Source organism: Loxodonta africana, chromosome 1 (assembly GCF_030014295.1).
Source record: "Loxodonta africana isolate mLoxAfr1 chromosome 1, mLoxAfr1.hap2, whole genome shotgun sequence".
Lineage (NCBI taxonomy): Eukaryota > Metazoa > Chordata > Mammalia > Proboscidea > Elephantidae > Loxodonta > Loxodonta africana.
The window spans coordinates 150,667,551-150,685,479 of NC_087342.1; the positions used below are offsets into that span (position 1 = coordinate 150,667,551).

At 34.6% G+C, this 17,929-nt stretch overlaps 1 protein-coding gene across 10 annotated transcripts in view; it reads right to left on the reverse strand.

Annotated features, from left to right (window-relative positions):
- Positions 1-17,929, reverse strand: part of RNGTT (RNA guanylyltransferase and 5'-phosphatase) — a 351,931-nt gene that overhangs the window by 161,423 nt on the left and 172,579 nt on the right. For all 10 annotated transcript variants that reach the window (XR_010322529.1, XM_064288922.1, XM_064288898.1 and 7 more), the window contains one exon: positions 5,260-5,328. Coding sequence is in view for 9 of the 10 variants with exons in the window: in XM_064288922.1 (XP_064144992.1) it covers positions 5,260-5,328 (69 nt within the window). In the remaining variant the exon portion in view is untranslated. The remainder of the gene's footprint in view (positions 1-5,259; positions 5,329-17,929) is intronic.

Here is a 17,929-nt window from a genome sequence, read left to right on the forward strand (position 1 = left end):
ACAAAGGATAGGGTATTTCTTTTGAATAATGAAGAAATATAAACTTATTTTGTTCTGCAAGCTAAGGAAGAAAAACCTATCATTACACAGAGAATTACAATTCAATTGAGGACCACAAGTGAATTAAGTACTAGGCCATAGGCACATAGAGGTTTCTAGGTTAGGCCATAGGCACATAGAGAAATGAGGAAGCAGTAAAGCACTGTCCAATACACACGTAGCTGTGGAACACTTGAAAGGTGTCAAGTCCAAGATGTGCCACCCAGTAATCCAGTGCCGTCGAGTCAATTCCGACTCATAGCAACCCTATAGGACAGAGTAGAACTGCCCCATAGAGTTTGCAAGGAGCGCCTGGTGGATTTGAACTGCCAACCCTTTGGTTTGCAGCCCTAGCGCTTAACCACTACACCACCAGGGTTTCCATGTGCTGTAAGTGTAATATTCACACTGGATTTTGAATACCTAATACGAAAATAAGAACGTAAAATATCTCAATAACTGTCTTACATTGAGTAAATGTTGAAATGACAATATTTTAAAAATACTGAGTTAAAGCAAATACATTATTAAAATTAATTTAAACTGTTTCTTCTTACTTTCCTTAATGTGGCTTCCAGAAAATTTTCGATTCCATATGTGGCTCACATTTGTGATTTGTATGTATTTCTATCAGTCAGCACTGGTTTAACCCATTTAAGGTTTTCTTCCAGAACATTAGTTTATCAGGTAGAAAAAACAGCGGGGACTGGAGAGAAAGGACAATACAGGTAGCAAACAGAGGTTAAGAAGCTATTAAAATAGACTGAGTACAAAGCAATAAGGACCCAAACTGACATGATTAAAAAAAAGTAACAGCAAGGATGAGTCACTTAACAAACTTTACAGTGACCATTTAACAACAGGATGTCCCTCGTAAACATGTATAATAGGAAGCAGACAGAGTATCAGAGGTGAAATTAAATTCATGGGTGAAAGAGAGATTTGGGAGTCAGCAACAGCTATAGGCATAATAGTGAATGTGTCTCCTACAAAAAGGAAAGGAGAATAGAACTACTTTAGAAGAAATGTGAAAAGAAGAATGGTTATTGGAAGGAAGAGGCAGAGAAGGCCAATGCCTTAGAAGTCTTACTACAAATAGAGAGTTGGAGTAAAATTATATACCCTCTCTTCTTTTCAGTTTAATTATCTAATATTGGTATCAAGTATGACTTATTAGATAAGTTTTCAATAATATAAACTAAGAGTAGATATAAAACTTTTGGGAATTTCTGACATTTAGATCAGTAGTATAGCTACAAAGTTTATTGTACCTTTTCTCTAACCCTTCACTACATATAATAAAGGAAGGATTACAATCAAGTTGCATAGAACTATGCAAACAGGTTAAACAATGTACAGCCAAGTGGAAGTAAACAGAACTATAGGAGGTAATAAGCATATTAGAGACTACTGAGAATAGCTTACTCAGTTTACAGCTGAAACAAAGGCCCCATAAGTATAAGGATCAAAGATTTTGTACAGCATCAGGTTTTAAAGAGCACTGAAGCCAAGAAACAGAAAACTTAAGGTCCAAGAAGTGGGGCTCCATCAGAGAAGAAAGGTAATTGAACTTGAGATAGTGAAGTGAAATTCCAAGAAGAAAGTTACGTACCAGAATTAAAAAATAATCAACCAAAACTGGAACAAGAGAATGAGGGGTTTCAGAAGGAATGCCATTAAGTAAAAACTGATGGAATATATTACCTGATACATTTGACTAAAAAGGATTTAACAGTTCTTTCGGAGAGCTTAAGGGAAGAATTAGTGGATAATCTTAACAAATGAAAATCTGAGGCAATTCCAAACTCTAGGCAAAAGCAAAAAGTTTTATAAAAAATATATATATAATCATGTAAAACTGACTCACATGTGAACAATATTTGTCACCATAAAATGCTAATACTGAATATTCATTTAACCAGCATGTGATATAACAGCATGATAGGAGAAGGAAGGGGTGAGAGGACGTTAGTGAGATAAAAGGCTCCATTCTGTTTTCAACAGTAGAAAGTAGGCAGATCACGTTTAAAAAAAAAAAAAAAACACAAAAGCAGGGTAAAGAGATTTTGTAGAAATACGGAGGACAGCAGCAAAAGAAACAGCTAAAACAAATGAAAATGATTGCCCCCTAGGAATGGCACTTTAGAAAGGGGAAGAATGGCAAAAGAGACTGCTGTTATTCATGGTAAGCCATGCTATTTTAATTGACCTTTAAAATCATAAGCATCTACTATTAGATCTTTATTTTGAATTTATATAATTTTTCCCATAATAAAAAATATTACTTCACTTTGAATGCTCAAAAAGACAGGGGAACTGTAAGAAGTGAGATGGCAGAAATTTTTGAGAAAATATTACACCCAGATCCAAAAGTATTTTTTAAAAAATTATATGTATATCATGACCAAGTAGTATTTATCCCAGGAATGCAAGAACACACCTCAACATGAGAAAAATTAATGTAATCTGTTACAGTAATGTCATAAAAAAAGGAAAGTCACATGACAATCTCAATAAATACAGAAAAGCCAATTGTTAAACTCACTCTCAAAACCTACTTATGGAAAGAAACAGAAATTTCTTAACATGATAAAGGGTACCTAACAGAAATCTACCATAAACATACATAACGAAGAGAATTTGGCTATGTTCTCTTTGAGGATGGGAACAAGACAAAAATGTCCCCCTCTTCCCCGTTCAATCAGAGTTTAAGGTTAAGGCAGTATTTAAAAGTTCTGGCCAACATACTAAAATTAAACAACTACTAGAACTAAGAGTGCTCAACAAAGTAATAGTGCACCTAAGAAAAAACTAAGACACTACTTACTATAAAAACAGAAAATGACAAATATCTAAAAATTAATCTAACAACAATAAAAATCTTAAACTCTATTATAGAAAAGGGAGTTCCTGGGTGATAAAAATGATTATTGCACTTAGCTGCTAATCAAAGGTTGGTGTCCACACAGAGGCTCCTTGGAAAAAAGGCCTGGTGATCTACTTCCCAAAAATCAGCCATTGAAAACCCAATGGAGTACAGTTCTACTCTGACACACATGGAGTCCCCTTAAGTCAAAATCAACTTGACAGCAACTGGTTTAACACTGTAAAAACAGCAATTTTCTCCAAAGAAACCTAAATTCAAAGCAATTCCAATTAAAATCTAACAAGAATTTTTGAGTAACCTGACAAAAGTGATTCTGAAACTTTTATATTAAACCAAATATCCACAAATATTTCAGAAAATCCTGGCAAAGAACAAGGAGACTTACTTTACAAGATACCAATTACAAGGCCATCATAATAAAAAGTATGATTATTAGAATGGGAACAAAGTAATAAGCCAATTGACTATACTAGAAATCCCAGAAAGAGACTCATTCAATTGTGAGGCCAATTCTCTTACATATATACCAAAATCTCATATATGCATGAGTCTGAACCATGAGTTTAAAATCGAAATTTACTGCAATTACTATTATATTTATACTGTATTTTTTTCAACCTTGGGAGACTGGGCCTAGAAAATAATAAAAAAAAATAGGAACTCAAAAATCCAACTTTCATTTTCCTAAGACAGAGCTTTCAACAATGTCTGTCACCAGCCTCTAACTCTCCTCTTATCTTTAATCTCCTCCTCTTTCCACCACAGAAGATTAGATTTTTCCCTCTCCCTGTTTGGCAAGAGAGGTTGGAAGAAGGACAGAAGACAATCACAAATCATATATAAATCTGCATTTAGCAGAGATTTTACTATACATCTAAAGCATACATGAAGCCCTGGTGGCACAGTGGTTAAGAGTTACAGTTACAAACCAAAAGGTCAACAGTTTGAATCCACCAGCTGCTCCTTGGAAACCCTGTGGGCAGTTCTACTCTGTCCTATTGGGTCGCTAGGAGTAGGAATTGACTCAACGGCAACAAGTAAAGCATACATAAATACAGTGTTTAATACACAGTGTCCAAAAATATTAGTTCCCTCCCCCTTCCTTCCGGTATCCAGTCTGATATCACTATGTCTGTATGAGGAGCCCTCATGGCTCAGTGGTTAAAGCAATTGACTGCTAACTGAAAAGTCAGCAGTTCGAACCCACCAGTGGTTCCACGGGAGAAAGATGTGGCAGTCTGTTTCTTTAGAGATTTACTACAGCCTCAGAAACCTCATGGGGTCGCAATGAGTTGGACAGTAGGTTTTTTTGGGGGGTATATACCCTAATTTCTAAGGATAGAGTTAATGAAGGCAAAACGAAGCATCTGGTGAGGTGATAGCCTGTAAAAGACAACTCTTTCTTATGGAGTATTGGCTCTCACACTTAAGTCTGCATCAGAATCACTTGAAGAGGTTGTTAAAATAGGAATTGCCAGGTCCCATCCCCAGGGTTTCTGATCAGCAGGTCTGAGGTGGGGCCCAAGAATTTGCATTTATAACAACTTCCTGGGTGGTGCTAATGCTCCTCCTCCACAGCCCACACTTTGAGAAACACTGCTCTATAGGGCAATGGTTCTCAACTGGGGCCAAATTCGCCCTTCAGGGGACATTTAGCAATGTCTGTGGTGACTGGCATCTAGTGAGCTGATAAACCTCCTACCATGCACAGGACAGTCCCACACAACAAAGAATTATCTGGCCCCAAATGTCAATGATGCTGAGCCTGGGAAATCCTGCTACAGAGTAAAACACAACTTCAAATAAATGGTTTGACCTTTAAGTTGGTGAAAATTTTTCAGTGAGTTTCAGAAATTCGACATGGAATAAATATTCAGGGTTCCATTATTCTTCAAGTATTGATAACTCTTTGAATCTTACTTACACTAAAACATTTTAAAACAAAGTTTTAGAAATATTAATACTTAAATACCACGCTACAGAAGGAAATAAGAATTTATGTAATTTGTAGCAGATTTCTATAGTAGATAAAAGAAACAACATTCATTTCATATGAATTATAAGAAAACTAATATCAAAAGATAACTTCCTTGAAAAATAATGATCAACAATGTTTTATTTCTTAAGCTGAGTGAAAAACAGTTATTCATTTTAGTGTTATATATATTTACATGAAATACTTTATAATGAAAAATTTGTTTTAAGAAAAAGCAGAGATATCAGCAGTAATCAATCCTAAGTATACATGTGAGGAAAATATACTTCGCATACGCACACACAGACACATCCACATATACGAGTTTATGCGTATACACAGAGACAAATGAACTTACTCCAGGTGGCTGAAAAATGAGTCCATCCATCTCATGGCTGACTTCTTTGGCAAAACTTCCTTCAAGTAGCTATAAAACAAATATAAAAGTACTTTTTAGAAATACAACATTCATTGTTAAAGTATTTTAATTTATTCCTAAGCTTTATAAAAATTTCTTGGTGCATAAACTTTAAGAATTTAAAGTGAAGAGGGGAATCCTCAGGGATCTAGGTTAATACACTACAAGAGTAAAAAAAAAAAAAAAATGCATTAAGTTTTCCATTCCATCACAGACTAGATATTCTAAACCACAGTCCCAACATTAATAACCAAAATGATGAATAAAATACTAAAAACATATTTTTAATGCTTTGTTGAGCCAGCATAAAAAAAAAAAAAAAGGAAGATACATAGGCCAAAAATAAACTGAAAGTAGAAACCCTAGGAAGTAATAAATAAAAGAAATAAAAACAAACAAACAAATACAAAGGAGACAGCAATGAAACTTGCTGGGGATGGGTGGAAGGGGTGAAAATGGAAGCCTCCCCAGAGAATTTGTAACCACAAGCTGGCTCAATCATGGGAATTACAGTACAAAGACACATTATCTGTGCTTTCCCAAAACACTCAAGTAGAGAATTTTTTGAACTTTCTCTTTTCTCTAATTTTTGTTGCTTTGGTTTTTTGTCTTTTTTATATACATTTTTTCAAGCAGAGAATTCCATAATAGATATGCAATACAAAACAGTTTTTTCAATGCCATTTGTACTAAAGAGTCCCTGGGTGGTGCAAAGGGTTAGTGTGCTCAGCTGCTAACCAAAAGACTGAAGATTCAAGTCCACCAGAGGTGCCTTGGAAGAAAGGCCTAGTGATCTACTTCCCCCCAAAATCAGCCATTGTAAACCCTATGGAGCACAGTTCTATTCTGACACGTACGGGGTCACCATGAGCCCATGAGTTGGAATTAACTCAATGGCAATTGGTTTTGGTTTACACTCTAATCAGTTCTGATCAAGTAATTTTAAATGCTTATTTTTCCCAAATGTGTATTATTTTGAAGAACTCAACATGTGTATCACTGGTGGAGACCCTCAACTTTGATTTCTGCATTTCTGGGAAAAGACAAGACTATACTTTGACAGAGTCAGGTAACGTCATGTTATCCCAAGTCTGACCATCTGAGAGAAAATTCAGGATAGTTTTTGGGATTCATATATTTGACTCCAAAATTGTAGATATGTTGTATGCTACAAATTCCTTTTATCACAATCACATCCTCTTGAAACCACTATATTACGGGGATATTTACATTCTAAAAGCAACAACCAAAATGTCAAGTATGCTTCACATACAACAAAATCTGTGACTCTCCTACAAACTGTGACTTCATCTTTACCATTCTGTTCTTTAAAATCTGTAATTTTTCTAAACTCAGGGGAGTTAAGTAATGAAAAAATACAGGCAGTCCTAGTTTCCAGCTGCTTAATCCTATGACCAATTTGAGTTTGAATATATATATTTCCTCCAAATTGCAATGTTCTTAGTGTTTTCTTTTTTCTCCTTATCACAACAGTAAGAAAGGGAGACACTGGTAAATTAGGAATCACAGAGCCTATTATCCAGAGCTTGGCCAAATAGGCACAAATTTCAGGGTAGTTTTGAGGTTCATATATTTGCACACAAAACGTCTTTAACTGAGAAAACTACTTCATAAAACTTGCTAAATTCATAGCACAAATTCTGCTGAGGAATGATGCAATGAAAATTAAACACCACAAACATATCTTTTAATGAGGAAAAAAAAAAACTGAAAGAATCTTTATTCTTCTTTTATTGTAGGAACATCAGTTACGGCATGTAAACACAGCTTTCCCATTCTTAGACCAAACTTCTAAAATTCATATAATGGACTATCCCTGTATATTAAGTATAAAGCATATACTTCATATATACAAATACATATATTAAATTAACTGTATAAAGTATACAGTTGACCATAACATGTTACCTGTTGCAGAAATTAATTTTACTTTTCATTTTACTCTAACTTTTTATGAAGGAGAGAATTTAAGGGACTAAGAAACTTCTTAGAACAAAACAGGAGATGCTCTTATGCATTACCAAAAACAGTATTTCTTATTTAACACACCCCAACATTTACATTATTACTTTCATGTATTAAGGATTTACTATGAAATGTTGTTATGCTTGGTGCTTAACATACTAAAAAACCCAAAAAACCCACTGCTGTCAAGTCGTTTCCAACCCATAGCGACCCTATAGGACAGAGTAGAACTGCCCCATAAGGTTTCCAAGGAGCGCCTGGTGGATTTGAACTGCTGATCTTGTGGTTAGCAGCCGAGGCTCTTAAGCACTATCCCACCAGGGTTTCCACTTAACATATAAAAAAAAAAAAAAAAAAAATCTTTCAAAAATACAACTCACCATGAAATATGTATTGTTGCATTTTGTATTATTATTCAATTTCCAGAAGTGAAAACTGAGGCCTTCAGAGATTAAGCAACTAGCCTCAATTCAGACAGCTTAAAAAGTAAAAACACTCAGAAGAGAATTCAATCAGACTTCAACTGGAAATGAGAAAAAAAAAAAGTCTTCTCTAATTCTCTGAAACAAACATCCCAAAGATTTCTGCAACTTACTACATATATAGGTCCTCCAATCACCACTGAAACTTACAGTGTTTAAATGTGTTGTAGCATATCAGACAAATACAGTAACTACAAATAAAAAACTACAAAGGGAGGTAAAATTCTTGGAGGGGAAACAAAAGGTTGTTTAAATCAGCTTTTAGGGATAGGGATAAAAATCTCAAAATTTCATTAATATTTTATAGTTTATTAGTTGATTTATTAGTTCATATTTGAAATCATGTATTTAAAACAATGTATTAATTTAGAAAAATTGCTTTTTTTCCCATTCACAATACTTGGAAGAAAATTTATCGAAACTTGCTATGGGCACATTCTACATATCCATGTCCTCATCATGAGAGCCCACATTTAAGTCAGTTAACACATTTCCATTATTTTCACTACTGTCTCTGAATTACAACATGCTTCAAATTATATGTGAGATTGTTACTGCTGATGTTATCTCAAGCTACAAGTATTGACTGAATAACATTAGGACAGTTTTTTCCTACAGGTCTATACTCTTGTGTTTTGCGCTTTAAAGTTATCTTTAAAAGGTCGGTTTAAGAGAAAGTTCCGCTTTGATTTACAATGTAAAAAATAGCGAGAATATCATTTCCACACTAAAAATAAAAGGCAGATATTCAATAAAATCATAACTTTTTTAAAGGTCAGCAAAAAGCTGAGGTCTTAAGGCAACCAGGTGAACTGAATTTCAAGTTCCTCGAAAGAAGGATAAGACACATGAACTGATTCACCTTTGGGAAACCATACAAAGCAAGTGGCAGCCATAAAAGTTCGTATGAAGAAAACAACTAAAGGTCTAATCTATCCTTAAAAACCAAATGTGGACTAGCATAACTGTTTAGAATCCCTGGAAACAAAAACACAAAAGAAGCTCACAGCCACTCACTAGCTCCTTTCCCCAAGATTCTATCAGGACTCATACAAAAGACTGGGGGCCAGGTAGGAAACATAAGTGAGGCCCATCTTGGTTGCATACAGACATTAAATCTCACCTGCTTCCAGACCACTCCTGATAAGAAGCAAAAGCCATCTGAGAATAAAGTGATCTGCAGCTATACAAGAGGCACGAAAAAGTCTTGCGCCAAGGATATTAATTATATTCATAAAAAGCAGAAAAACTTGCTCCTGCCAAAACATCCTACCTACACAAAGTAAAGTTCAGCTGACAAGGAGAGGGCAGACACACTGAGAAAAATCCATCTCTGAGGCACAGTTGCTCAGAGCCTGCTTAAGACTAGAAGAGGAAAACTGAGAAAAACCACAGTCCCCACGAGTCTGGTGAAATGACAAGCAGCAGATGTTTACATTTGGAGAAGCACAGAAGGGCAAAAAATAGACCACTCTGTGGTACAGGTGTGCAGAAAGCTAAAAGTGAAGCAGGAACACTGAGGAAAAACCCTTTTATACTCCAGACCTCACTCAGAATAAGCACAAGTAAGCACAGCCAACTGCTGAAGGAATTTGAAGCCTTTGGGGTGCTAAAGATAATTATAGCAATACAAACACATCTCAAATATAGAACAGATTGATTCAACCACCATCACCCCCAAATGAAGCCCACTAACAAAATGAAAGAAGAGGGGGTGTGCCCACTACTAAGTATAAAGACATTTGCCCCAGTCTACATTGTTCATACAGAAAAAATGAATGTGCGGCATCCAATAGAAAATTCTCTCCCCCTCCCCCCGTCTCTGTCTCTGTCTCTCTCTCACACACACACCAAGAATAAATGGTCTACCAAAAGGTCAACAATTACTCTAAAGCAAAGAAGAGACGATAAGAGGGCACGGAAACTAGAGCACTGGAAATGGAATGACCAGAACACAATTAAAGAGAACGGTGACACACTGTGAAAAATGTAACTAATGTTACTGAACAATTTGTGTAGAAATTTTCAAATGGGAACCTAAACTACTGTGTAAACTTTCACCAAAATCACAATATTATTTTTTAAAAAAAGAATAAATGGCCTACATTCAATAGATAAGCAACAAAACAAGACACAGAAATGACACATATTTTAGAATTACCAGATAAAGATTTTAAATAAATTTAACATTTTAAAGCATCCAGGGGAAAAGGTGGAAAACATGTATGAGCAGATACGGAATTTCAGCACAGAAATGGAAACTATAAAATGAGACAAATGAAAATACAAGAAATGAAAAAGCATAATATTAGAGAAAAGAATGTTAATCAATATGATTCAATGAGAATTGTAATGGGATTATCAGCAGACTGGGTACAGCAGAAGAAAGAATCAATGAATTTGAAGAAGACAGGTGTGTAGTGGCTTTCCCAACTGAAACACAAAAGGAAAAAAGGAGGAAGGGGAAGAGAATTGAGAATCAAAGAGCTGAATGAATACATCAAGAGATATAACACACATACAATTGGAGTGTGATAAAGAAAAAAGGGAGCAGAAAAAAACAAACCAAAGAAAAAATGTCTCAGATGACTGCAAAACTAAAAAAAAGAAAAAAAAAAAACTAAAGAGGGGAACAAAAGAAACACAGACCAATGGAAAACAAGAGAATCCGAAGAATGATTTAAGAAAAAAGTACACCTACACTCATCACAGTCAGACTCCTGAAAACCAAAAATAATGATTTATCAAAATTTAAAACTTTTGCTCAGCAAAAAAGACTGTTAAGAGAATAAAAAGACACGTCTCAGGCTGGGAGAAAACATTTGTAAATTATATATCTTAGAAAGAACTTGTATCCAATACATATGAAACCTCTCAAAACGCAATGATAACAAATAAAAACATACAATAAAAAAATGGGCAAAAGATCTCAGCAAAAGTGCTCCAAAGAATGGATGCACATGAAAGATGCACAAAATTATTACTAATTATTACTCACTATGGAAATGCATACTAAAACCACAAAGAAATAACATTTAGAATAATATTAGGATATTCTTATTAGAATGTTAAGAAAATTTTAAATGATCATACTAAGTGCTGGTAAAGATGTGGAGGAACTGGAGCTCTTATACACTATGGGTATGACTGTAAAATACAACTGCTTTGGGAAACACACCTGCCACATGATCCAGCAATTCCATTCCTATATATTTTTCCAAGGGAAAATAAAGTATATGTCCATATAAAGACTTGTAATAAATGTTCATAGCAGCTATATTTGTAACAGTGAAAAAGGAATGAACTACTGATATACACAGTAACATGGATGAATCTCAAAATAATTATGCTGAATGAAAGAGTCAGACGTAAAGAGTGAATACTATATGACTCAGTTCATATAAAATTCTAGAAAACACAAACTAACGTATAGTGATAGAACATCAGTGGTTGCCTGGAGAGGAGGACAAGGGTATGAGGCAGAGAGGAAGCATAAACAGGGACTAGAGTGGGGTACAAAAAAGTTTTGGGGGCTGTGGATATGTTCACTATTTTGATTATGATGGTGGTTACAAGTGTATGAAAATGTCAAAATTTATCAAATTACACTTTAAACATGTGAAATTTACTGTCAATTTTACTTTTAAAAAGCTGTTTAATGAACAATGAACTCACAATTTTTAAATATCTCCTACCTCAGTCCACTGAAAGAATTTAGAAACAAAGCACAAATGAATACACGTAGTACCCAGATCACAGATTCTAACTACCACTTTCCGATAACGGTAACCGAAGTTCCTTGGAGAAATGGTTGATTTCAGGGAAAGTAAGAGATGAGCCTGAAACATCTTTCAAAGACTAACTGGGGCAGACTAAGAGGACAGAGCAGCCAGCCTGAAAAAGTTCCCACATGCCAAATTTGGGACAATTTGAACATCTAAATGAATAATGACAGAAACAAATTATAATGTATTAAATATTAAAATAATTTATGAGTCCATACTGCTTAGACAGATAGGCAGATAGGCAAAGAGAAGGATGAGTCTCATTAAAGAATGGCAAGTAAAAATTAAAAATTAGAAATATTTTGCAACCACCATAGAAATAACTGATTCAGGTAAGAATTATCAAAAGATGCTAAAAACAATGAGTTAAATAATACTGGGAAACAGTATGTCTCAGGGTATCATTCTACAGATTAATTGCTATCAAGGAAAGCTACCTTTCCAACGAAGACATCTAACAGGTATCACAGTACATAAATAATCAAATAAGAAATCACATCACCAATAACAGTACAAAATGATATCCTGTGCCTGTCTGATATGATATATACTACTTTTTTTTTTTTACTCTGATAGTCACTGCCAATCACAAACATGCTGTTTTGGTTCACAGTCCAACTAAATGCAACGTAATTATTCTGAGTTATTTCACAGTGCTTTCCCACACACTTCAGAATTCCAACTTGTTCCAGAGTGCTAACAGTGTCAAACATTGCATAAATAATGTGTTCTGGTAAACTCAGTATGCCAATTTAAACCTTTAAATACATGCAAATTCAGCTAACAAAATATTGCTTTGTTATGAAAACATATGAACAGGCATTATAAAAATCTGCATCTTCCTTTTTTCCTCCTCAATTAACCAAAAAAATATAAATAAAATGGGAGGCATTTTTATAAAGTATGAAAAAAAAAGTATGAAAGACAGGTAAAATATCTCAGAATCCAATGTGAATGTTAAGGTTGCCAAAAGCTAAGAAAACCAGGCAAGTAGTGAGACGGGGAAATAGGATGGGCTATAGAGTGAAGGCTCAGAAGCAAGAAGAACAAGCAGTGGCAAATCTAAGAAAGTTACCAAAAAATATACATATATATATATTCATTTCCAGAAAATGTGAGGGGCACATGCTGAAATGCAAAATGTGTATCTCTTATTTGCAATAACAGGAGCATACAGAGAAAAAAAAAACAAACCCATTGCATTTGAGTCGATTCCAACTTATAGCAATCCTGTAGGACAGAGTAGAACTGCCCCACAGGGTTTCCAAGGAGTGGCAGCAGGTGGATTCAAACTGCCAATCTTTTGGTTAGCAGCTGAGCTCTTAACCACTGTGCCACCCACACACCCAGTGCTGTCAAGTTGATTCCTTGGCAGACAACCAGAGAAGATCTTAAACATAGTTTTCTTCAGGATCTCAGAGTAGAAAGGGCTAAATAAAGACTCAACATACATATGACATTTACAGTAACCACTCTGACTCTGGTGGCAGAGAATAGCCTTTGCATTACAAAATCTAGCTAGCCTGAACACCTCACCTCCCTCTCTCGCAGTGCACTGAAATGAAACTTGCGAACAGCCTGCTCAGGAAAATCTATGTAAAGCATCTATGTGAAGGTACTACTAAAAGAAACAAAAGATAGGGGAAGGGACAAAGAGAAAAAACAACAACAAAAACCCACAATAAGAATGTTGCCTCAAAACAGAAGAAAATTATAATCAAACAAGTTACCATCAATTAAAAAAAAAAAAGAAAACTTAATGAAACAATCTATAAAACAATGCCACAAAGCAGAAATGTTGGCGAGAAAACCAGAGGATATCAAATGTGAATTGCCAGAAAGCTAGCAGGAAATACGTGGAAGAAAAAAAAAATCACAGAAGACAAAATTAGAAAACTCATACACTCTGTTGCAGATGAAACACGAGAAGTGTGATCAAAAGGAAATGAAATAAATGTTCTCTTTTAATTAGCATGAAAATGTTATCAACATAAGATAGACAAAAGAAATTCATCATATGCATAATTGGAGTCACTACAGAGAAACAGTCACCATAGAAGAAAAACAAAATAATACAATATTTTAAAACATAGTCAAGAAAACTTTCCTGAAATAAAAAGCAGCATGACTCTACATATTACAAGAGAACATCATGTGCCAGGGAAAACTGACCTAGAACAGAAAACAGTAGAGCAAAACTTAAAAGTTGTCAAGGAAAAAAAAAAAATCATGACCCTAGAATTACATATTAGATAACCTAGTGAAATGGTCCCTCAAATATAAAACCAACAAACAGTTCTGAATATGCAAAAATTGAGGAAATATTTGTTTACTGTGAGGATAAACTTCAGCCAACCTAGAGAGTGAATAAACTATAGCCACAGGACTGGAGATAGGTAGTAAATGTATTTACATTTGCAACTCTAAACCTATCACAAAATGAATAAAGAAATAAGGGGACAAAAGAATATGTATATCCTCTAACAATATGAAATTGATTACCAAAACCTGGGAGAGAAAAAGAAAGCAGGAACAAAAATAAGAACATTAAATGCCTCATCTACAATAGCAGAGACCTAAGGATATCATTTTAAGCTGGCAAATTAAGTAACAAAAATATATGCATACTTAATAGCAAACAATCTTACAAAACAAAAACAAAAAAAATGTTAACTAAAATAAGGTGGTAGAAGACAAGAAAGAGAAAAGAACACAGACATTGTCATTGCTGAACTATGGTAACAGAGGACTACGAACTTTGTATAATTATAAAGACAGCCACTAGAACAAAAATACAAATCCTCCCAAACGTGAGAGCATATACACATTGAAGCAAAGCAAACAGCCCCTGTAGTCAAAGCCTTGAAAATATGCCTTTGGCTACATGTAATTATATACTGGCTTAACCACTCTTTTAAAAAAACTTCATATAAGATCAAAAATTAAAACCCAACATTACTGATATAAAAGAGACACACCTAAAAGAAAAAAGAAAAAAAAAGAAGAAAGAATACGATGAGTAAAGGTGTATCAGGAAAATTAAAAGAAAAAAAAAAAAAACACAGAAATACCAATCTTAGTATTGTATTATCAAGGTTGAATTTCAGTCAAAAAGTATCAAATAAGACACAAGATTAATGTTAAAGGAGGCATTCCATGGGGAAGATATAATAGTTATAAATATAATATACCATATAACTGCTATCAACAATCATAAAGCAAAATCTATGGAAGCCATAAAATAAAAAGGCAGATGTGATCTAATAGCAAAACTCTTAAGTCCATTAAAGTGGACAAAAATAAGTAATGCCATAAAATACCTATACAACCAAATTAATAAAATGGATACAATTTATATCTATTAAACAGTATACCATATAGAGAAAATATGCCCTTTTTTTAAAGAAACCACGGACTTTTTAAAAAAAGTATTTCTGTATTAGGTGACAAAGAAAAACTAAAAAAATACAGTAACAGAAACAATGAAGACAACATTCTTTAATAACCATGCAATGATACAAAAAAATTAAAAATAAGTAAAAAAGTCTCTCTTCTCTGGAAAATGAAAAACTATGCCTTAACTCCCCTGTCAAAGAAGAGATATAAGTCAAAATCACAGATAACCTAAAAAAATAAATAAACAAAAGCACTACATATAAAAAAGTTATGAGACAAAACCAAAGGAATACTCATGGTAAAATTCAGAGCCATAAAAATTTGCACGCCCAAAGGGGAAAATGAAAAATCTGGCTCCAAATGTTAGACAAAGAACAAAATTAAATTTAAAAATATCAAAAGGAAGTAATAGAAAATAAAGGATATTAATAAATTAAAAGACAGTAAGCAATGGATTTATTCAGAAAGAAAATCAACAACAATAAAATAATCTGCCAGTTACACCAATTACCAAAAGCAGGAAAAAAAACACAAATTCACAAAATCAGAATGTGAAAATGACCATATATAAAGAAAAAATTAGAAGAACAAGAGGATCAAAAGAAAATTCAAGAAATTCACAAATATGTGAAACTAAACAACAAATTCCTAAATAATCAGTAGTTGAAATAAAAAATCACAAGGGACAACCATGAATAACGGCATAGCAACAAATTAGAAAACCTAGATAAAAACAGATAGATACCTGGAAAGACACACTCTACCAAACTCAACCAAAAAAGGAAATCTGAATAGGCCCAACAAGTAAAAGGACTGATTTAGTAATCAAAAAATTTCTCACAAAAAAAGAAAGCTCAGACCCAGATAGCTTCACTGGTAAATACCACCAAAGGAGCTCTTACAAAATGTAAAAACAGAACACTTCCCAACTTACTCTATGAGGCCAGCATTACTCTGATACCAAAACCAGACAAAGACATTACAAGAATAGAAAACTACAGATCAACATCCCTTATGAACATAGACATAAAAACCCTCAACGAACCTCAGCAAAACACTAGCAAATTGAATCCATCAACACATAAAAAGGATTATACACCATGACCAACTGGAATTTATCCCAGAGATTAAAGATTGGTTTAATATCTGAAATATCAATCATTGTAATACAACCTATTACAAGAATAAAAGGTAAAAACCACATGATCATCTGGATAAATGTAGAAAAAGCATCTGACAAAATTCAACACCCATTCATGATAAAAACACTCAACAAACTAGGAACAGAAGAAAACTTCCTCAACATGAAAAAGGGCACTTAGGAAAAACCCACAGCTAACCTCATATGCAAGGTAAAAGACTGAATGCTTCCTCCCTAAGATCAGCAACACAAGGATGGTACTGCCTTGTTTTCTGAGTCTAGCAAGTTTTCCACCTTTGACAGGGTGCAGCCTTACCACTTTTCTATCGCTCCTTTTAGTGAAAAATGTTTTACTTTTCCTTCTCTAACAGGTTTCCGTCTTACACAGGTTCTGCCTTTGAAAGATTTTACTGTATAGTGTATTATTAATTATAAGGGGAAACTGAAGTAGTGAGGTCAGGCTAGCAAAAATTAAGAAGAACTCTAAAGAATTTAAGAATCCCCATGTATAAGAAAGAGCCACCTGGGCTGAAGAGTACACCCAACGAAGAGGACCCTCCCCCTAAGGCTAAGATATAGACCTCATTGAAAAGGGCATGACCACAGGTCCTGGGATGGAAGAGAAGTTAAAAACATGTCAGTGAAGTATATTTCCAGTTTTTAAAGTTAGATTGTAGTTAGAAAGCAGTAAATCTGAATTTAAAATTTAAGATTAGGAGTAAAAACCAGGGATAAATTGTCAAAGTGAAAGTAACTAAAGAAGAAAGTCACTGAGATGAAAATCTCAAAGAAATGGAGAGGCCAGGGCTTTGAATAGGTCAAGCCAAACACCAAACCAAAAAACCAAACCCACTGCTGTCAAGTCGATTTCGACTCATAGCGACCCTATAGGACAGAGTAGAACTGCCTCAGAGTTTCCAAAGAGCGCCTGGCAGATTCGAACTGCTGACTTTCTGGTTAGCAGCCGTAGCACTTAACCACTATGCCACCAGGGAAGTTGTATTCCTCAAGGATGACAGCAGCCCTTGAAAGAAGAGTTTAAGCCCGGCATGGTATCCACGGAAGGTGGAGTTACCAAGGTGTCAAAAGAAGTCTAATACAGAGTTTAAATACCCTGGCTTGAAAAGTAAAGTTTTATTTTAATAATTTAAATCAGGCATAATTTTAAAACTCACTTTGGTCTTTGATATTACATTCTAAAATAAAATGTCCTGCAATTTTAAACTTCTGTTTCCTTTTCTCCTGTTCTATACTCAAAGTCTTTTGCAGCAGATTTCCACAACGCAATATGTCATTGGATTTCTTGACTGCTGCTTCCATGCGCATTGCTTGTGGATCTAAGTAAAACGATATCCTTGACTTCAATCTTTACTCCACTTATCATGATGTTGCTTACTGGTCCAGTTGTGGGGGTTTTTATTTTCTTTTTGTTCAGGTGTAATCTATACAGAGGGCTGTATGTAGTCTTTGATCTTCATTAGTAAGTGCTTCAAGTCCTGTTCGCTTTCAACAAGCAGGGTTGTGTAATCTGCATATCAAAAGTTGTTAATGAGTCTTCCTCCACTCCTGATGCCACATTCTTCTTCATATAGGAAGATCAAAGAATTGCTGCACTGGAATTATGGTGTTGGCAAAGAATATTGAATGTACCATGAGCTGCAAGAAGAACAAACAAACCTGTCTTGAAAGAAGTAAAGCCAGAATGCTCCTTAGAAGCAAGGATGGCAAGACTTTGTCTCATGTACTTTGGACATCTCATCAGGAGGGGTCAGTCCCTGAAGAACGACATCATGCTTGGTAAAGTACAGGGTCAGCAACAA